Source organism: Schistocerca cancellata, chromosome 7 (genome assembly GCF_023864275.1).
Source record: "Schistocerca cancellata isolate TAMUIC-IGC-003103 chromosome 7, iqSchCanc2.1, whole genome shotgun sequence".
NCBI classification, from domain to species: Eukaryota; Metazoa; Arthropoda; class Insecta; order Orthoptera; family Acrididae; genus Schistocerca; species Schistocerca cancellata.
Window position 1 is genome coordinate 490,846,338 of NC_064632.1, and position 23,382 is coordinate 490,869,719.

The 23,382-nt window shown below is 39.7% G+C and overlaps 1 protein-coding gene across 1 annotated transcript; it reads left to right on the forward strand.

Annotated features, from left to right (window-relative positions):
- Window positions 1–35: 35 nt before the first annotated feature.
- On the forward strand, window positions 36–22,383 carry LOC126092838 (serine/threonine-protein phosphatase 2A 65 kDa regulatory subunit A alpha isoform-like). The gene is made up of 5 exons (XM_049908568.1): window positions 36–85; window positions 20,084–20,310; window positions 21,443–21,603; window positions 21,898–22,056; window positions 22,216–22,383. Exons 1-5 carry the CDS (start codon window positions 36–38, stop codon window positions 22,381–22,383), a joined length of 765 nt encoding a protein of 254 aa, XP_049764525.1.
- Window positions 22,384–23,382: the final 999 nt, after the last annotated feature.

Here is a 23,382-nt window from a genome sequence, read left to right on the forward strand (position 1 = left end):
TAGTCATGACACTACTTTACTTTCACTTATTGGTAATGCTTGAAAAAGCTCTCAGTGATAACACTGATGGTTGTACCTGGGTCAAGTACGACAATGATTGGAATTCTTCCCCAAACTAAAATGACTGTGGCCTGGACAAGTTCTTGTACAGGTTCCTCACATTCATCACAGTGGTCTTTCCTAATGTCTACGCCACCATTGTATCGCCACATATATAGTTGCTCGGTGGAAGTGGAGCCCCTTTTCCATCCCACGATTCTCATCACGGAAAATACAGTACATCACCATCTACATCTACATTTACGTGATTACCCTGCTATTCACAGTAAAATGAATGGTAGAGGGTTCAATGAACCACCTTCAAGCTGTCTCTCTACCGTTCCATTCCCGATCGGTGCGCAGCGAAAACGAGCGCTTAAATTTTTCTGTGCGAGCCCTGATTTCTATTATTTTATCGTGACGATCATTTCTCCCTATGTAGGTAGGTGCCAACAGAATGTTTTCGCATTCGGAGGAGAAAATTGGTTATTGAAATTTCGTAAGAAGATCCCATCGCAACGAAAAACGCCTTTGTTTTAATCATTGCCACCCCAATTCACATATCATGTCTGTGGCACTATCTCCCCTATTTCGCGATTATACAAAACGAGCTGCCCTTCATTGTTCTTTTTCGATGTCTTCCGTCAGTCCCACCTGACGCAGATCCCACACCGCACTGCAGTACTCCAGAATAGGGCGCACAAGCGTGGTGTAAGCAGTCTCTTTAGTAGACCTGTTGCACCTTCCAAGTGTTCTGCCAATGAATCGCAGTCGTTAATTTGCTCTACCCACAATATTATGTAAGTGATGGTTCCAATTTAGGTTATATGTAATTTTAATCCCTAAGTATTTTGTTGAATTTACAGTCTTCAGATTTTTGTGACTTATCACGAATCGAAATTTAGCGGACTTCTTTTAGTAATCGTACGAATATCTATAAGATGTCAGGCAAATCCAACACCATCCATGAAAACCCTGACATGATAGCAAATCCAGCATTGAGACCCTGATTGGTCAGTTGAAAACACAGCCAGATACCTTTTTCTTAAACCCACTTCAGTAAATTGTAGTAAAGAGAAGTTAGGGAGTTGCTTCCAAGACGGCAAGGTGTGTGGAACTGCGCCGCCCGCTGCTCCCTGATGCTGCCTAACCACGGACAAGGAAGATGAACGCACGCGATGCCGCATAAGAGCGGATAAGGCTTCACTCAGAACTGCAGAAGTCTCATCTGTTACATCCCCTTTTTACGTAATACTAGTGTCGATCGTCAATTAAACTTCGTGGTATTCACATTTGCTACTAGAAGTTAAAATCTGAAACGCGATGATGTTTCTGTTATATAATTATTGAGAAGCCACATCAGCCACTGTAATTTGTGACAAGTTAAATAAGTAATTAAAGATAATTGAGGGTCACTGTAGACCATTTTGATAGTTTTCTCTTTTATGAAACTTAACTTAAACCTAGATTATAGATGTGATATGGCATAGGTCATCCTTCGATCCATTGCAGAACTTGGAAACCCATTCAGGGAATATTCGTTCACATTTTTGTTGAACGCAGTTGGTTTTTATCATCCTGTATTAAATTATTTACTTTTATCAATAGTGCAATTTATAAATAATGTTTTGTGAGTAGAATAAAAATTCCAATGGTAAACTTAAATGCTTTTTCGACGTTATTTTACCAGCGAACTAAAAATAGGAAAGTCTTGAACCCCTTCCACTAAATTTAGTTAGTATTAAGATTCTTTTACGAGGAGTGGAGTGGAGCTGACGCTGAAATCATTAAGTATTTGATTATTTCATCGCTAGTCTCACTGAACTCTTCTGAACTCTACACGTCATGTGTGGTCTGGCGTCTCCTTACCAGCAACAGGTCCCAGGGTCAAACTAGTCAATTCCCTAAAAAACACGCTCAGAGAGTCGTTGCGCGAAAGTGGTAGGGAGACACGACTTAGAACAAACAGAAACAACGCGGAGTGTTAGGTAACTTTATACTTTTCTTTATTCAGGATCAATTGCCACTTTTCGCACAGTACAGATATCTTATTTAAATTATTTTGCACTTAGTTTTAGTCATCCGACGACTTTACAAGACAGTAAATGACAGCATCATCTGCAAACCATCTAAGATGAATACTTATATTGTCTCCTATGTCGTTACTATAAATCATGAACAACAGAGGGCCTACAACACTTCCTTGGGGAACGCCGGATATTACTTCTGTATACTCGATGACTTTCAGTCTTTTACTACGAACTGTGATCTTTCTGACAGGAAATCACGAAACCAGGCGATATTCCATAGGCACGCAGTTTAGTTAGAAGACGCTTGTGCACCTAATATAACACTTAGTCCAGACAACAAGAAGAAAGTCATGATTGTCAGGTCGCGGCCAATTCGGAGGAGGTCCCACGGTTCGTTTTCGTGCCTGTCTTCATAATTAGTGTTTTGAGACGGTGTGAAATTTGGTGTAGATCTCGCATTTTTCATCTGTCTGTTATCATGATTAGAATTTCGTGGCGGTGCCCGATTTTCATGATTTTTGTGCCACTGGATCTCTGTCTCCCCACTGCGCGTTGTATGGTATCCACGGTTCGACCGGACGCCGGTAAAACGGCGCCGAGTTCTAAGTGTTTACATGACTGTTTTGGTTCGCCAGAGATGTCCGCGGCGCTGCGCCGTAGCTACAACGTCTATTACCGCGCCCGTGATTGTTGGCGTAAGAGCCGGTGGTGACAAGCTGCACTTCGCCGTTCCCGTTAGCATATTTGAAATCTAGATGTATGAAATCGATCGAAACTGGGACCGGAAGGATGTATTCCAAACAAACGTCCGATATCGTGATTAGCGTCTCACGTATATTAATCACCAATTTTGCTTCTAAAATCCACAGCACACCTTTGTGGGCGACAGTATTGTCCTAGTATCTTCTCGTACTGATATAGTGCTCATAGTATTTTCTCAAGCTACCCTGTTTGACTTCGCGAGCTTCTGGGCCAGACACCTCCTTCCTAAAACGCTCCTGGGCAGCCCCTGATCAAAACTTAGCCAGGAAAGCCTTCTCAACGTTGTCATATACAGGGTGCAAATTTTAAGTTGACACACCAGATAAGTCGAAAAATAAGCTTCACACGATAAAATGTGTAGAATCCAAAGTTGATTATTTTCGAGGGGGAAATCTCCTGCTGCTAAAATTAGACCACCACCCCAGCTCCCTGGGGGTGGGGCGGGAGGCAACTTTAAAATTTCAAATAGGAATCCCATTTTTATTGCAGAATCAGATTCTACATAAAAAGCTAGGTAAATTTTGTCATAAACATTTGTTTTGATTCTTGGTAGTTGGCGCTGTAATTCAAGAAAATCGATGTTCTCATTTTTGCGTGGAAAATGGTTAATGATAGATAAAAAGTACTTATGTACTTGGTAAATCCTGATTCGCTAAAACTAAACCTCTCCCTCTCTCCCCACAAGCTGGGTTTTGAGAGAGAGGAATTAGAGTTTCACAACTGTTGACCACGACACAAAAAAAACTTATCCGAATCAGTGGAAAAAATTAATGTCAAAACAACAGCTCCTTTTATAGTACATTATAAATGACAAGAATAAAAATTTTGGGCAAAAAAATGAAACGTTTAATGGTGTTACAGGAAACTGTTGAAAATCAGATGAACTGATCGAGTAGGGAATGACGTTCTGCAGCGCGTAAACGAGGGAAAAATGCGTAATAAAAATGGAATAGGGATAAGAAAAAGGTGGTGTAGAACATATTACGAAATGGCTCGTTGGTGAGTGTTGTAGTCGAAGCGACGGTGGAGAGGAAGAATGGCTGAGGTGGGCAGCGGTGAGCGATGGCAGCTTAGGGCTTCGCAGGCTCATTGGGCTCTTAGAGTTGGAGATTAACAGAGCTTTAGAGATCAAATAAGGCAAAAAGCGTAGATAACATGCCTTTGTAACTTCTACAGTCATTGGAGGAACTGGAAATGATACGACTATTGAAGTTGGTATGCAGAATCTATTATTGAGGAGACATACCATCATATCTTCGGAAAAATTTCATCTACGCAATCTGGAAGACACAAGCGCAGAGGAGTTCGAGAAGAATTGGACACATATTTGCCTGAATACTCTCCACGTCGTACAAATGTTTCGTAGCATTTCCAATGTTTTTCTTTCCGAAACTATATTCGCCCACGGTGGAAACAAACGATTCATGTCTAAAGTTTTATTGTCGATGACGTCTAAGTAATTAAAACATGGAATTGTACCAGATCACAAATAACCATAGGTGATAGGCAGATGCTATAATGATCGTAACTGCTTCTAACTTCCTATGACTGGTTCCTATAGTTTTTGCTATTCTGTTAATACTGTTGTATGAGAAGTTAATTTTGCTGTAGCCCAGGTATGTGTCCTATTCTGCAGTGGCCTACAAGCAAGTAAACATCTGTCATTTCTCTACGCTTTGTCAACTCATTAGACCGAGGTTGTGGACACAAATTACACATACCACACCCTAAGTGAATACATATAGGTTTTTCACACAACAAGGCAAACTTTATAATAATATTTGAAAGTAAATGTTGATGTGATACGAAATGTCATTGGGAACGTAGGTAGGCAGTGGTCCAAAGCAGCAATAACGCCAGGAAGCAGCCAACTGCTAACAATTTTGTAAAAACCATTCGACATACTTCAGTTTTGTAATGTCTGCAGAATAATAAAGTTGTACTACCTGTGTCTTCCATGTAAATCACCATGTCAACACACTATGTTACATGAAAAACTGTGTAGGGTCCTTGCATTGGCCATTTATATCACATGCGTAAATTTAATCTGCTGAGTTATTGCGCGAGAGATATGAGAGAGATAAATCTAAAGCTGAATGGACCCATGTGACACACATTAAATGTTTACACCCGGCAATTTTGTGTTGGCAAATGCCAGTTAAAATCTGATGGTGTGATTGCATAGGTATGGTTTTAGCTGCTTTGTGCCTGGGATGACTGCTGCTTTATCTTTGGTGCTAACGTTTCGGGGACTGGTTGGTCGCTGGTCTGGAGCAAAATACAAAGAAGCTATATTCCACAGTTCATATGGAGCGACTCCAGAACCTAATAATACCGCGACGTCTGCTCCGAAGAGGCACACTGTCAAAACACACTACAAAAAGAAAGCAATTTTTACTACTCCGCCGTAAAACATGACATGCCGGAATCGACCGCTTATCATTGAAAGTACCATTCATCATTAATCCTGGACAGCTGAGTAAGATACCCTTTATTATACAGCACAGCCATTTATTCTTTCTTCTCAAAGTCAAGCAGTATTTGACGGTCATCCCGTAGACACAGTATCAATCATGACTTCATCTAAACATGCAATACAGTTTATTACACCAATGACAATAGTTCGCAGTACTCGTCTCGGCATGCATACCACAACTCAGACTCAATTTTAGAATTTAATTTACATTGATATATCTGCTCCTGTACACTCCGGGGTGATTTGTGGCATAGCTGAATTATCCCAGTTTACCATAAGCTGTCTCTGACACGTTCTACGGTTCAAGTATGTTCGAAGTATAATGCGTCATCTTCTACAATGAATCTTCCTCAGTCTCTTCTGCCTTCCAAATCTCCTTTTTTCTACTTCTTCCCTGTCTTGCGATCTTCTCCTCTTGATAATTCGCCCTCCTCCCCAAATTATTGCTAGCCAGAGAATAAACACACTGATCATCCGTAATGTTATGATCACATACCTAATATCGATAAAAACCCTTCCAGGCGATAGAAGTGAGCGTCACTTGTTGAGGAAAGGCTGTTAGTCTGACACACGCACGGTGCATATAGTATCAGTGAGCGGGCGGTACGTGCGTAGAATGGGGAAGGCGCGCGATGTATCTGAGTTTGACCGAGGGCAGTTTGTGATGGCCCAGTGGCTCGGCGCGAGCATTTCGCAAACTGCGCAACTTGTCAGATATTCGAGGAGTGTTGTAGTGCGTGTCTTCAACATGTGGCGAAACCAAGGAGAAACCATTTCCAGATGTCGTGGGGTTCGGCGGCCACTCCTCATTACAAATGTCGCACGTCATAGGCTGGACAGACTGGTAAAACAGGACGGCGGTGAACTCTGGTGGAACTAACATCAGAGTTTAATGCTGGACAGACTACAAGTGTGTCTGAACATGCAGTGCACTGAACATTCCTTACGATGGGGCCTCTGCAGCCGATGAGCCATGCATGTTCCAGTGTTGGCATCACGGCATCGGCAACTACGACTGAAATAGCCAAGTGACCAGCGGCACTGGACAATGACGCAGTGGCAGATCTGATAAATCCCGATATCTCCTTCATAATGCCGATGGGAGGGTGTGAAACCGTCGTCTTCCTGAGGAACAGCTCCTTGACACCTGTTCTGCGCGACGGAGATAAGCTGGCACTGTACCCATCATGCTCTGTGAAACATTCACGTGGTCGTTCGTGGGTCCAGAGGAGCTCGTGCAAGACACCATGGCGACCAAGGAGTATCGTACACTGGTTGCAGACCACATACACTCCTTCATGACGATCATGTTTCCCGATGTGAGTCGCATTTTTCAGCGAGATAATGCACCATGTCACAAGACCAGGAGGAACACAGTGGCGAGTTCCAGTTGACGTGCTGCCTCCCAACTCGCCAAGTCTGAACCCCGTTGAACATATCTGAGATTTGATAGCACGTAGTGTCAGAGCTCATCGCCCCCCTCGGTGAAAACTTCCTCCAATGGCCTACCAAGGCCTCATTGCTTACATGCCGCCACGCGTCGCCACTATTATCCGTGCCATAGGTGGACATATAGGCATAAGAAAGTTGATCACAATGTTCTCACTGATCAGTGTATATCGGGAATACGAATGTCTCCTTATCTCTCAGTACGACTGTTCTCATCTTGTGTCTTCAACAAACCACATTGGTCAAACCTCTTCCTTCTTCTCTTGTCGATAAACAATTTTCTTCTCGATAAAATTGGCGAGATTTTTCCACTGTTTAGAAATATCAGCTAACTTGGCACCTTCCATTTATTCAACACGCTTCTCATTTTTCTCTTCTATAGTATCTCATTAAATCAGTGATATTTCTGTTACCGTATCTCCTATCTGAATTAAATTTTGTCACTTCATATGCACTTGGCATCAGTTTCCTCAAGATCACAAATGGCCCCTAAGACAAATAAAATAAATTCTCTATTTCTCCAGCATCTTCATTTGTTTTCTCGTGACTACGCATCCAAACCACCTCCACTGCCTCGTTTCAGATTTTTACCGTGTTGCCTTTTCCTTCTTAACGCTTCCTTCTCGCATTTGCGTAACATGGCAATTTTTTGTTCTTCAGTATTGACCTTCCTTTAGTCAGATAATTTTTTTCCTTTCAGGTCATTAGGCTGTTCTTCTATGGCGTCTGGTCGGTGCTTTCACGCGTGGTGCAATTCATAATGTTCTCAAATAGTTTGACGTAACTTCTCCAGGCGGTTTGTCTTTGAGACCAGTACCTTCTGGCCAACTGTGCTAGCTTCCTCAGTTAACATTCCACAGGGTAACTGGACAGATGGTATATTGTAATGTGTAACACCTTAATATTACGTGATACGAACTTGTTTCTCAACTCTCTTGACATAAGTTTCGGACCATTATTGGTTAAAATGGCTTTAGGTGTGCCTAATTCTTCTATGTATCAGTCAGTTTTCCTTGCCGCTGTATTACCATTAGCTCGGGTAAGCCGGTACAGTCACACGAATTTGGAAAATATGTCATTCATTATCAGAATTCACCGACCACCTCCTACAGTTCTCAGTAGAGGTCATAATAAATCTGCACAACCCAGTTCTAGAACACTCTGAGCTAGAATTTTCTGCATGGTACATTGTACTAATGCATTCTGAGCTTTAATTTTCCCACATAGATCAAACGTTTTAATCTTTTGTTAGCACTTCTTGTCACGTCCTTGAAGCTAGCAGTCTCTCTTACTTTTCTAGACATTTACTGTTGTGTACGACTTCGTTCACCGTGGTAAGATGAGGTGGACTGCAGAGTGGTGAGGGATCTGTCGTTGTAGGAAAGCGAGATAAGAGCAGAAATAGTTAGCGAACTAGTTAATACAATGAATGGGAGAGCTACTTAATTTATATTTCTCCACACGTACAAAGACTGATTACAAAGAATGATGCAACAAGAAAAATCCTCGAGATCGATGTCACCTGGAAGAAGCCTTAACGAATGTGTAAGTAGTGTAGTAGCTCCCGACCGCTAGCGGCATCGAACAAAAACTTGCAATTCTGTTACCAATGCTACGACGCCTTTGGGGTGGTATCAACACAACACATTTTCGAGTTCCAGAGTAAATATGGCTAAGGCGTTCATAGCCTGTAAATCTTCCAAACAAGAAAGACAAAAAATATAAAGTGGCAAAGCAAGCAGCAGCATATTTAAATTAGCAAACCATATGCAATATTACAATTAATATAAGGCAATATGCAGCAAACAAGAAAAATAAATTAGTGGTAAAAATGGCTTATCAGAGTAATACAAAGTAAAACTCAGTAGGACCGTGCCTAACAAATAGCAACAGCAAATGCAATAACTTATACCTACATATAATAAAGCACAAAAAACAGTAAAGACCACAATGCAAATACGGGAATGTCTTTCACATCTTAATGTCTATGTCACATCTTAACACTAGAGTGGAGCACCACAACAACTAATTCTACCAGGAAATTGACAAGTCCTTGAAAAGGAAAATGACGTATGCAGTTCCTCTTAATAGTCCCTTCTCCTGCTTGTTCTTCTTTCCTTTCCTAATGCTCCTCTTTTAAGAATGTGTATCATAAAATTATTATTAAATGGATCTCTACATAAGTATATGTATTAAATGTTCTTTTACAAAATCAATGCTACGGTGCAGCAACAAACTACATATCAAACAAAATAAGCAAATATGTACAAAGTAAAGCATACATCATTCAATAGCCATGTGGCATTTCATAACTTAGTAAAAAGACTCTCAACTCTAGTAGAAAGATACTTGTCATAATCAGGTGTGTAGATGTAAGAATATTTCCCATCACTTCATAAGCATTCATTAAATAGGAAAAGGTACAAGCTCCAATGTGTGGTAATATGTTTCCAAGTAATAGTGTGTCGTGTTTGTGGTGCTTTCGTCAAAGAAATATCAATAGTGAGGTCAACAGGCTCTCTTTTCTACAGCTATGCGAGCGCTTGCCGGATTACAGCAATCTTCAAAGTTGCTGAAGTGGCACGAGGAAGGGTTAAAGTCTACACAACAATTTGTATATTTGAAAGCGGCCAGCGCGCAGCTGGTTGCAGCGTTATGTCAAGGTCACATGTACTCTTTACCGAAATATTTACAACAGTTTCCGCTATTGTGACAGTTTCATACAAATAAAAAATTTCACAAGTTTAAAATTTACGTTGGAAGTGTATAGAAACGAAATGTCATAAATAGCAGTGTCCAAAAATTTCTGTCGGCATTGTGGTACTAACTTTCACATATATACTTACCTTTTATAACTCTTGAATTCTTGGTTTCCAATATTTTTTTACAAACCAGAGTCCCTAATTGGTATTCATTATTCATTGCCTCATTACACATACAAGTATTCGTTGTTCCTCAATACTTCATCATAATAAACACGTAGCATAATCATATTTCTCAAATAGCATCATCTTACTGATCACAAACATACCTCAACATCAAATGGCTGGTTCAAATGGCTCTGAGCACTATGGGACTCAACTGCTGAGGTCATTAGTCCCCTAGAACTTAGAACTAGTTAAACCTACCTAACCTAAGGACATCACAAACATCCATGCCCGAGGCAGGATTCGAACCTGCGACCGTAGCGGTCTTGCGGTTCCAGACTGCAGCGCCTTTAACCGCACGGCCACTTCGGCCGGCTCCATACCTCAACATCATAGCATACATTATCGTCGTAATAACATCATCATAACAGATCAGTCAAATCTCAAAATCGTCTTAGCTTTCTTCAATAATCTCAAAACCTTAAGAAAAATTGTCTCTGCTTGTATCAATAGTGTCATCTACCTCAAATTTACTTCAAAAATCATGATCCCATACAAAATACATCTCTCAAAGCTCTCATAACAATGGTTCCGAAAATATATGAACAGTTACCAAAATGCAGACATAGTAGAATTTTTTAAGTGTGACGTAATCCAACTGTATGATTACCTAGACATATGTCATGGTGTAGTGAAAAACAAAATTTGTCTGTTAAATGATCAGATAGCGGTGTAGTTCTGTGTTAGAGAAATATGGTACCGATTTGTAGAACTACATAAGCAAATACCATATTAGCTAGGGCACCTTCAGCTTGCCACACGCATAGTACACAAAGTAGGCGTACCCCCATGAGGGCTAATGTAATTATACCCTCAGATGTTATAGATTAAATCTGCGGAATGAGATGTATCGCCAAAAACATTCTTTGCATCATGTAGGTCAAAAAAAGTTTCTTAAAATTTTCAAAGTACTAAAATTAATCACTCAAATGGGCGTCTTGTAGCGCTAAACTATGCTTCTTACTGTAAGATAATTTATGTCATAGTTTAACAGTAAAAATGTGCCAAGTGTCGTAGTTATCGTTGTTCATAAACAAAGTTCTCCAAAAATCAATGTACTTTTGTGTCATATACAAAAGTGAACTGCCACGCGTATAGATGTTGTAGTAATTACGTACATTGTGGTGACCTTGACAGTACTGTACTGTAACAAATGATTGTTTTGCGAAAATAACTGGCTCACTGCAGCTATGTCACAAGAGTCATACCCAGAACGTGTTTTACTTTCCAAAAGAAGTAGAAAAACTGTCCAAACATGAAACACATCCATCGCAAAAGCAATAAGGAAAACTGTGTCACTCATATGTAGTGTAGTAGTGTAATCGTGCAGCTGACAAACAAGTCAAATACTACATAATCTGTGACCTCTCAGAAATTACTTTAATTAGAGAATGTCTTTACAAGTAAACCAAAATGTTGCAGTAAAACCTCATTAGCAGTGTTTGTTCCAAGAATGTACACTTTATGGTCGTGACGTAATTGTGCAACCAACAAGAAAAAATGTACACACTATGAGACTGTGTCGTCTGTTCCCTACAAAAGTGAGCTCGTAACATTCCTGTCTCAATAAATTCGATGGGTTGTTGACTGCATAGTTGACTTCAAAACATCGCTCCATGCGAAATGAGAGAAAGCGTAATAGTAACATCAGGTGAAAAGTTTAATGGCAAAGTCTAAGTCAGACAGCAAATTGTTTCTCAATAATCGGTTTTACACAAGAAATGTGGTGTAATCCCTTTTTTTGTATTTTAATGACCAATTATGAGGAAAGCAGTAAGAAAAGTGACAAAGCGAAGCCTGTGGATGTATATCATTGCCAGAATTCTTGAGGGTTCTGAATTTACGGGTAGTGATGATGAGTTTATAGTGAATGTCATTGTGTCGCCGATTTGCAAATCTGTCATTCTTATATCGTGTTGGCGGTTCCATCTCAAAGTTCGATGTACCCTCCGGACCCCTTTAAAGATTTCCGAAATACCAAGTATTATTGCTTTGTAACCTTTCCGTATTTCTAAATACCTCTTCCCGTGCCGGAACGCGAGTATCCTCTGAAATATGTAATTCTTGTATTACGTGTGCCAACTGATCTTGTACTTCGCACATTTTTCTTTTGTGTTGCGTGTTGATTTGTTTCTGACTTTATTTGAATTTCCTGACTTTCCCGCACTCCCCTGCATCAGTAAAGGCCACCCGTTTTGCATCATTCAGATCATCATCCACCCCTGCAGACGAATCAGCAAGCTGATCCGAAAGTTCGACTACTCTTTCCGACAATGCGCTGACGTCCTCCGTGTTCCTTTCTGAAACAAGCTTTAGAGCACCTTCCTGTGTCGAAATCGTATCCACTGTGTCCCTTAAGCCTTCCTGATTTTGCACAAGTTACGCGACCGCATCAGTAGATGCAACTGAGTCAATTCTAGCCTGCAAGGTGTCGTGATTTTCGTGCAGTCACCTGCAGTTCTTTCATGTCGGCGTCGTGATTCTGTAATCTGTCTTCATGTCGCGAAAAGATAGGCTGAAAATGTTCACAAAATTGTGTTTTTACATCTTCAGAGAGTTTTTGATATTTCGTTTCGATTTCGGGCGTCTCGACGGTTAAATCTTCACGTGTTTGTTCAAGTGGTTGTTGAATTGTGTTAGATTTTTGAAGCTGTTGCAGTGTTTGTTTTTGATGATGTTCCATTTGCTGCATTGGCTGTTGCTGTATTTGTTTCACATTTTGAAATAATTGTATCATTTTTTTAATTAATAGCCACAACAATACATTAGTGTGTAAAACATGTTCCGTTGTGTCTTTCGTCAGTGCATTTGCAACGGCAACATTCATATTTTGAGAAGCAGTGAATGAATCTTGACTTGATTGAGAAAAGGGTGATGACGCAAAACCTGGATGTACGGTATTTGCAAGGTTTAGTTATGTTATTCCGCATTTCTGAGGCAAGAGTTACTGATCGATCGATCGGCAATAGTGCGAAGTTAAGTGATTGTTTCCATTTCTACACCGTCATTTATTGCCTGGTCCATGTCCCTATGCAGAATTACCAAATTTCTGTCTTGAACATTTATCAATTCATTACAAGGTGGTACTAACAAGCTATACTCGCCGTCACTGTCATTTCTCAATTTACTTTCAGCCTAGTATAACATTTTTTACATGCCATGATCGTTATAATATTTTACACGATTACACAGAAAAACACAATTTGAAAAGCAAAAAATAAGAAGCCGCACTAAAACATTCTATATAAGGACCACTACAAATTGACCTAGAATAATCGATACAGATATAAAACAGTCGAAAATAGGCGTTACACTATTATCTTTCCCCTTCTCCTTGTCCGTCTTTTCCGTATATTCGTTTTGTCTCCGATTCCGACCAGAAACTCCTAATTTCTTACCTTTATCAGTACACCTATTTTTCAACATTCGTCTGTTGCACCATAGCTCAAATGCTTCGATTCTCTCCTGTTCTCGTTTACCCACAGTCCGTGTTCCACTACCGTACAATGCTGTGCTGCAAACGCATATTCTCAGATATTTCTTCGTCAAATCCAGGTCCATGTTTGATACTTGCAGACTTAAGTTGACCAGGAATGCCCTTTTTCCCATTGTTAGTCAGCGTTTGACGTCCTTCTTGCTCCGTCCGTCGTTGGTTATTTGGCTGCCTAGGTAGCACATTTCTTTAACTTCATCTATTTTGTGACCATCAAACCTGATGTTAAGTTTCTCGCTGTTTTCATTTGTGCTGCTTCTCATTTCTTTCTTGTTTCTTCGATTTTCTCTCAATCCATATTCTGTACTCAATAGGCTGTTCATACCACTGAGCAAATTATTCTTCACTTTCACTCAGGATAGCAATGTCTTCAGCGAAATGTATCATTTATATATTTTCACAATGAATTTGAATTCCACTCCAAAACCTTTTTTTTATTTCCATCACTGCTTGTTCGATGTACAGATTCAACAGTAGGGCCGAAACACTACATCCATGTCTTACACCCTTTTAACCTGACCACTTCGTTCTTGGTGGTCCACTCTTATTGTTTCCTCTTGGCTCTTGAACATATTGTATATTATTGTATGTTACCTGTCTCTGCATATAGCTTACCCCTTTTTTTCTCAGAGTTTTGAATATCTTGCACCAGTTTTGACAATCGAACGCTTTTTCCAGGTCGACAAATCGAATGAACTGTCCTGATCTTTACATTTCATAAACCCAAACTGATCGTCATCAAACACAGCCTCAATTTCTTTTCCATTCTTCGGTACATTATTCTTGTAAGTAACTTTGATGTATGAATTGTTATGCTGATTGTGCGATAATTCTCGCACTTGCCATCTCTTGCAGTCTTTGGAATTGTATGGATGATATTTTTCTGAAAGTGAGACTCATACATACTACTTACCAAAGTGAACAATCGTTTGGCCGCTCCTTCCCGCCAATTATTTCGGAAATTCTGAACGAGTACTGGATCCTCTATCTCTTCTAAATCGACTAATGTTTCTTCTTCTGTCATATCAGAGAAATCTTCCCCCTCATTAACGTCTTCATCGTACTCTTTTCACCTATCCGCTCTCTCCTCTGCATTTCACAATGCTATTCCCGTTGAGTCTTAATGTTACCACCCTCGTTTTTAATTTCACCGAAAGTTGTTTTAACTATTCTAAATGCTGAGTCAGCCCTTCCGACAATAATTTCTTTTTCGATTTCTGCACATTCTTCATGCAGCCATTTCATCTTAGCTTCCCTGAATTTCCTATTTATTTCATTCCTCAGCGAATTGCATTTCCATATTCCTGAATTTTCCTGAACATTTTTGTACTTCCTTCTTTCTACGATCAGCTGAAGTATTTCTTGTGTTACGCATGGTTTCTTAACAGTTATTTTCTTTACGCCTATGTTTTTCTTTCCACGAACTGTGATTTCCCTTTTTAGAAATTTCCGATCCTCTTCAAATCTACTGCCTACTGAGGTATTCTTTACAGCTGTATCTATAGCCTTAGAGAACGTCAAGTATATCTCGTTGTTCCTTAGTACTTCCGGATCCCACTTCTTTGCGGCTGTGTTGATAGACATTTCTGGAACTTTTGACAACCTCTGGTGGCTGGGTTTCTGCGGAAGACTAAGAGATATAGATACTCCTTGAGGTTTGTATAATAGTCTGGTAGACTACTGCAAGCACAGAATAGTTGAACGGAAGCCTACAATAAAACTAAACAATATCTCGGTTAAGAACATGGAAACTACTAGATATCTAGGAATACACCTGGAAGATAAATTAAACTTCAATGAATACACACGACTAATGACTGACAAAGCGCTGACAGTGACGCATACATTAGCTAGACATAACACGGCCCCATTAAGATTTCCACTACAAACTATGCAGCTATCACATGGCAGTATTTGAGTCAACAGTTTGTTTTGCTGCGAGCACCTTGGCAAACCCCTCATAGTGATCACCCACAAAAACATTGTAAGACGTGGACGAACCGAGCGTGCTCAGTAGAATATGTGGGCCTTTTATACCATATCCATAGAGGCACTGTATGTGGTCATGAGTGAAGGCTCCGTTGTTATCACTATTCGTCACCGACCAGCGACATACTCGTTAAAGGGCCGGCCGCGGTGGTCTAGCGGTTCTGGCGCTGCAGTCCGGAACCGCGGGACTGCTACGGTCGCAGGTTCGAATCCTGCCTCGGGCATGGGTGTGTGTGATGTCCTTAGGTTAGTTAGGTTTAAGTAGTTCTAAGTTCTAGGGGACTTATGACCTAAGATGTTGAGTCCCATAGTGCTCAGAGCCATACTCGTTAAAGAAAAGTAGGCCATACAAGACGTGACTGGACGCAACATAATAGACCGAATACAGCTTAATTTATAGTGACTGACAAATGACAGGACGAATGGGACCAGACAGACACGGGACGAAGTCTCCACTCATTTTTCGCTAAGACTGAATATGGAATTACGAGACCTAGGAAACACAATAGGAGATCAGAACAAATGGCACATCGTGAACAGACTAGCAGATGACGTTTCTCAAACGCTTCGTGAAGCTTAAAGACAAAACAAACCATACTGAAGAACATTGCAAAATACAACAAAAGGACGACAACAAAACATGTGGCACAAAACAGACACAGACACTTACACTAAACAGAATGAAACAACAGTTACAGAAAGTGAACGTGACATTCAGACATTAATGTAATTATCCATACAAGGCAAAAGACGAATTTGATACAACATAACCTAGCAATAGAACAAATAAAACAGTACAACAACTGTGTAATTAACATTAGATTAGGAGTAAGTCATAACACAATTAATGAAAACAATTATTTATACAAAAAGATATAAGTTGTAAAACCAAATACTTGTAAGGCTGTTTCAATGACGACAGCCTGGTAGTTTTCTTGAACCTTCAACAGTGACACAGTTACGACAATTTTTCTCTTTCACTAACTACGCTCACAACTTTCTTTACTCTTTGTATTCTATTTAATTATTACTTATTTGTGTTTTCCAAACGTTGTATTTTATTTTATAACCCCTATTTAAATTAAATAAGGGTTAAAAAGAAATTCCGATTGTTAACACACTGTCACAGTAGTAATTGTATTAGTAGAATTGTATCAATAATAAAGCGTTCCACAAACAGTTAATAGATTGTGGGCTAATTGTAGTGTTGTGGCTTGATGAGGTAGTTTTCACTACACTTCAAGTCTCATTTTCTTAATTAAATTTCTTTTGTGTTAGTCAAACTGATATCAGGTATCTTTGGTATTGCGTGTAATCTCTACCAGAAATGATGTTTTTTAGAAAAAGATCTTACATAAAAGCAACAAACACAAAGACCGCATAATATCTCATTTCACGATTGCTGATCAACCTGTCGATCACATGACAGTAGAAAAGCAGTTGCGGATGATACCAAGTCATGATGTAAAATGCGATAATAATGTGAGGTCACTGATTCGGAGTGCGAATGGAAAGTTTAATTTTATTGGAAGGTTTCTGAGAAAATACAATACATTTCTGAAGAATACTGCACACGAGAAACTACCAAGACCATTGCTAGTGGCAACAAACAGTCAAGTAGTGTTAGAATCATTACAGGTAGATGTAGCTCGTACAAAATTACGCCAGAAATTCCTAGGTAACCGAAACTGGGAACCCTTGAAGAAAAAAAATGGATCAAGTGGCTCTGAGCACTATGGGACTTAACATCTGAGGTCATCAGTCCCCTAGAACTTAGAACTACTTAAACCTAACTAGCCTAAGAACATCACACACACCCATGTCAGAGGCATGATTCGAACCTGCAACAGTAGCGGTCGCGCGGTTCGAGACTGTAGCGTCTAGAGCCGCTCGGCCACCACGGCCGGCGCTTTTGGTTTGTTCTCAATCCATTGATAAGAACATCTGTTCCCAAAGACAGCCTCAAGTAAGCTACACGGCGAGCATCTGCTACGGACGTCGTACAGAGATTGGTAGCTAATTACCTATTTCACTGTCGTTCTTAACTGCTGCAGCAGTCAGTTATGTTACACACGCAGGAAAGCTGTCATCTCTTGTGATGGAAGCGTCCCGTATCCTCCACTAAGCATCGAGGCAGAGCGAAGTCTTCAACAATGAGAGATGATGGGAGGAGAGGTGTATCGTTGCCTGGCGACAGTCTGAGGCAAATACTGAACGGATCGTGAGCTTACTGACGAATCCTGTTTGCGTTGCCGGTGAAGGCTCTTGTTATCTGTCGAGGTAAGCACTGAATGTCTTTCGTTTGATTGTCTGGATATGCCGTCGGTAATTTCTGATACTCTGATTTACGAAATAGTGCTGAAGAGTTACAGCCTGCACCGAGATACGTGGCATACGATTGTAATTTTGCGAGATACAGCTTGATTTCGCATATTTGTAGTTCTAGAGCCAGGTGTAAGTTATTAATGTTAAAACTGGAACGAAACATACGTTATATGTAAAACCACGTGTAATTCTAATATCTTGTGACCCTCCACTAAAGTGTGGGATAGTTTCAGGATCTCGCTGGAGTCTAGTATCAGCGATCTGAAAAGTACATTTTTAATTTAGGTCTATTATTATGTATATCCTCACTGGTTACTGCTAACTCATTATCGGCAATTTATGAATTTAACAGCTTGTTGTCAGATATACTGCGTGCTTCATTACACCGAAAAAAATCTGATTTATGCAAATGTAGTTGTTATGTTGGGGAATTAAATTTAGCTGTTCATAATCAGTACAGCAGTTTTCCCATAGGTGCGATAACGTCAACCTTATCGATCATTTTAAATAGGTTATCATTCCATTACCACTCACTCCTATTAAACTTTTTTTGTCTCTATGCGACGATCTGATTGTACAGCTGTGTTGTGATGTTCTTAGGTGAGCCGTCAGCTGATATCAAAATTTAGTTTTCAACTTTAACTATGATTATTTTCAGAGCACTAACTGTCTCCTCGGAGTCCTAAGTCTATCTGAAGAGACGACGCTAGTGTGGCTTATAGAACTCTTTTGTACTTTTGTTTGCCACCATATGCCTGACAGCTACAACATGTTGCTTTTATCTTGACCTGTACATATTGTCCACTTCATTCTTCACTTCACGATTGACAAATGCGCAACAGATATGCAGGGACAGAACAAACAGACACACATACTCACACACAGGCGCTCTCTCTCTCTCTCTCTCTCTCTCTCTCTCTCACTCACTCACACACACACACACACACACACACACACACACACACAGTCACACACATGTGCATGAAAACAAACCCTCGCATTATAAGGAGTATGCTGACATGAAGACACACCCACGTGATACATCCTGTTCTCGTGGTTATTTTCCGTACGGCCATTGCATTTTAAAGGTATTTAATCAGTAGCATTTTATTCTTTCGATAACTGCTAATGTTTATAATAATACTGTTTAACCGACTCTGAAATTACTCTTACGTATCAGTGGTTGCCATGCCTGGGCATATTTTGTGGCTTTATGGTTACTCCAAAGTGTTGTGTTATATCAGCTGATTGTGCAGAGGAGACAGGAGAATCCGGCTTTGGTAACAGTTAGGGCAGTTACGTTTACCACTCCAGTGGGTAACACGTGACACAGACTGTTGTGTGTCACAGATGTGGGCGCGTCTCAGGAATCGTTTGTTCTCCTGTGAACAAACCTGTTGCCTGTGGGCGTTCTGTAGGCGAAGGCGTCGAGACGAGGCCGCTGATGAAGAACTGATGTGTGTCCAGGAAGTGAGCGACGGCGAATCGGAGGTAAGTAGGCCTTGCTACCAGACCAGAATGTCTTATCATTACTGTATAAGGCACGTACGTAGTAGTCACCGAAAGACATTATTCATTGCATCAGGCTGACGCTTTCTGTACGTTACAGGAACTTACACAATGGTCGAAGTGAAATGCACTAATTCTAGCCTTCCTTTTACACTCCTTCACAGCTAATGGGATGAGTTTGGCTAAAATACCGACTGTCTGTTATTGAATAACATCAGCGAAAGGCTAAAAACTGCTTTCATTTTTACTACTTCTGTTTTGTATTCGCCGATACTTATAATTGCAGCTTTTTGTACACGACGTAGATAGGCTTCCACTCACAGTTTTCTTATACTTGATAACTATTTGAAATTTCAAATACTGTATAGTAATCAGAACAATCAAAGTCTTTTTAGAAATCTGCAATGTGGTTTGTCATCAGTCTATTTTCTAAGATTAGTCGTGGAGACAGTATTGCGTATCGTGTTCCTAGTTAACCTCTCCAGTTCGGCTTCTATCAGTAGTACCATTCTACAGTAGACAGTATTTTTGTAACCAGGTGGAACTATGAAATTAATAAGTGGAACTACGAAACTTTTAATTTTACAAAGTATTTAATTTACGAGGTGTATGCCTCAGTACATAGTAAATGACTGAGACGAAGCAAAAGTTTGTTGTGCAAAACTGTGAATTCATTTCGTACCTGAAGTGGAAATTGCGATAGATCGACTGTAATTACTGAGCTGCTAAGCTTCTCAACTATTTATTCCCAAATATGCTGTGTGACTGATGCTGTTTAAGTACCGAAATGGTATTCAAGGAGTTGTTACATCTTTTAGAACAAAAATTTTACAAACGAACGATAAAGAAAACAGAAAAAAGTAACGATAACAGAAATCTTTGCAAACATTTAGTAGCTACTTTGAAAGAAAACACCATACCTTCGGTGACACATTGTGACGTGCCTTTGATAAGTGTATCAGAGAGTTCCTGGTTTCTAGAAACATGTGTTCTGTAACCCACATGATAGTTTAATAGCAATTTGCCTTCACATACAGAAATACTTTTAATGTAAATGTTTTAATAGAATATTGACATTTTGTAGTTTTTCTGTGTTCGTTCCTACATTTGTTCTGCTTCCTCTTCAGACTTCTCTGGAGTACAACCCAACAACAGAGGAATCGGATGCGTGTGACGCAGCGCAGTGCTGGAAGAGGGAGACAACTCCAAAAATATTTCGTCAATACTTCGAAGATCGATTCGTCTCCCTCTTGAGTATATTGACAGCAGAAGAGTCAATTAAGTCTAGAATTTTAGCACGCACGCTCCTGTGTAAGTGCTATGCGGGACTTTCGCAGACTGGAAAAGGTAATTAGCCCAGTCCTACTAACTGTACTCTTCTAGCTTATCTAGAATGTAGTACGAAATGTTTGTCTTTTACTTCTCGAAAAAAAATTTTATTATTCTGTAGAAGTGCTGTTTCTTTTTCCACAAAGGACTGACCAGCTTGTGATGAGCTGACACAGGGAATGTACGTTTGAGGTCGAGTATGCTTTGAGATTTTTTGCAAAAATAGAGACCACATTATACATTAGTATCAACATGTGGGATACTACTTTCAACTGAGAGCTATCGACAATGCCAGGTTAAATTTTTTGTAAGTTACAGCACACGTATATCATAAAGAACGTGCTGTCAGGTCAACGATTATTTCATATCACATGATACTTTTATGAGACGTGAGTTGTAGTCTTCGCGGTAAAGGAAGTGCTTACCAGTATATCTGTAATGCCCCACGCACATATCTACTACACAAAAGTATATGCTTATAAATGAAGCAGGTAATATTTGTCGAAAATAACTTCTCTCCGAAAGTGGCACGTACTGTTCAAGCGATGTTAAGCGGCAAACTCCTTAGGAAGCTCAGTGACCGATTACTGAATCCCAGTTTAATTTAATCTGAATTCCCGAAATGAGGAACTGTGTGCCCACATTACACTAAACTCTGTACGTACTCAATGGGCTACCTCAGGGTGTCACGATGGTAATTTCTGTGGTGTATTAATGATGGAAGACGGCTAATAATTACGATCGACAGACGTTAAGCTTCAGGGTAAAGATGAAATACTTGCCAATGAAGTTCATGAGTGCTGAGGCCAAAGAATCAGTAGTTGTCTGTCTCTGTGGGTCCTGCGATATCCCAGCTATCTCAAACTTCCCATACCTGTAGAGTGCGCGCACACATCGAGCTGTCTGGCTAACTTCAATGCTCAACACCTCGAAAAGGGCAATGTATCGAATTTTTATCTTAACAGCCATTTTCCCTCTTGTATTCCCCTGCAACACCTTTCCAAGCTTCTTAGACTGTGTTTGACCAGCCTGTATATTAACTTCTCACAAATGTGTTTCCTATTGTCAGTCTGTGATTAAAAAGACTAACTTACCCGTTTTTTTTTCTTTGCAGCCTTTGTGCGCCAAATATATTATCGTCTGTGTGTCGACGAAAGTGTTGCCGTGAGGGAAAATGCAGCCAGAAAACTGGATCAGTTTGCAAAAGTGGTGGATTTAAGCCACTTTAAAGTCGATATTATACCCCTATTTCATATGCTGCAGAAGGACGAAGAGGTATGCCGATTTTTTGTGTCTATTTAGAATTGATTGGTTTTGTTTAGAAACACTGAATATTTTCTTTCGCTCAATTTAGAGTAAATCATGTATAGTATTGATTAGAGATAATGACAGAATTAGACTCATTAGGATAAAAACTATTTCTTTCAGCTGTCATTATGATTGTTAATTATTAACCTAATAATGGACTGCTATTTCAATACTCTTATCAATAATGCACTAGATATTGTTTAACTCAGAAAGGGTATCTTGATCTGAGGTATTTATCACATCTTATGTTTCCTTCTTTAGGTAATAATACGTGTGGCAGCTGCTGAATCGTTGGTGAATATTTTGATGTACCAGCGCGTTTCTGACGAACTCAGCAAGGAGCTGCTTTCAGAGTTGCAGAAGTATATTAATGATCCGTCTTCGAGTGTTCGTTACCTGATCGTCATCAAAATTGTCGAGGTAATTATGTCAAGAAAATATGTTTCAGTGTTGGATTTGTCCATACTGTCCCTAAATATTAGATTGTAATTCCAATTTCGTTGTAATATCCTAGATGATGAGCTGGAATTGTAATTACTTAAAACGGTATAACTTATATGATTTTTTCCTCTTTTATAGGTTTTAAGAGGTCTTCAAGAAGGCACGTTGAAGTCAGATCTTCTCCATATACATGATGGTTTACTGAAGACTCTGACACAGGAAGATTGCCAGCAGCAACACATCAGTATCCGTTGTTTAAAGTGTGATCGTCTCAAAATTACTAAAGATTTTTTTAAGGACTCTTAAAATTAAGAACGGGTAGTCGCAGGCCAGCAGTTACATGCCTTTTAATTGAAATTTTTCTCAAAATCTTCAAGATTTGTTGTAGGACTCTTGCGGTATAAAGAGGGGCAGCTGAAGCACATCATCTGCAAGTGTTTTAAGTGTGGTGTTCCCAAATACTAGAGTTATTGTTGAAGGACTGTCGGAATAAGAGCCGTTCAGCTGCAACATATCAATTGCAAGGCTTCTGCAGTAATCTTGAAATGGAAGACATACTCATGCTATATACAGTGGCACTTTTGGTTAATCCAAATTATTAGTGTGACGAATGTGTCTGGTCTTCTAAATCTGAAGCAATAAAGTACAATGTTACTGTTTTTTAATTTTGTATTTTTTTCTCTCCTTTATTTTCATGAAATTCATTTCACACCAGTTTTGAACAGCGGAATAGCTAAACACAAAATATCAGGAGAATAAGCCGAAAATTATTCTGCAATGCAATGAGTTAATAGCAGTTGTAGTATAAGCTATTGTAATACACAACAGTGCATACAGACAATGCATCATGAATTCCATCTACATGTATTGTATGTCCCACAATTCTGTCCTCTCTTCCCCAGTACCAGTTAATCGCACTTACATTTATCCATAGCCCCCACTCTCTTCCTCTGTCTGTCATGCTGTGTAGACACACACACACACACACACACACACACACACACACACACACACACATACACATCACTACTATGTGTAAAGAGTTTTCATATGGAATTGATGTTCCTTGCCCTACTACTGCTGCAAAAAATAATAAAATAAAACCAGTGCATGCATGATAATGGGGGAATTTGGGGGGGGGTCAATTTCACTTGATCCAATATGATTACAACTACCTTCCTCCGTGTAAATAAATCTGTTACAATTCGTGTATCCTGATTTACTTTCCTCCTTCGTATATCCAAACATTACAGTATAGCGTAATGAAGTGGATGTATGTTTTCCAGGTCTCCTGAGTGTTTTATA

Excerpts from the sequence above, each read along its gene's own strand:
- LOC126092838 (XM_049908568.1), top strand. The coding sequence starts at position 36 with ATGCTTGAAAAAGCTCTCAGTGATAACACTGATGGTTGTACCTGGGTC. Across the intron at positions 86-20,083 it reads GATGGTTGTACCTGGGTCAA|TTTTTCTGTGTTCGTTCCTA; the intron begins GTACGACAATGA and ends GACATTTTGTAG. Across the intron at positions 21,604-21,897 it reads TGCTGCAGAAGGACGAAGAG|GTAATAATACGTGTGGCAGC; the intron begins GTATGCCGATTT and ends TTCCTTCTTTAG.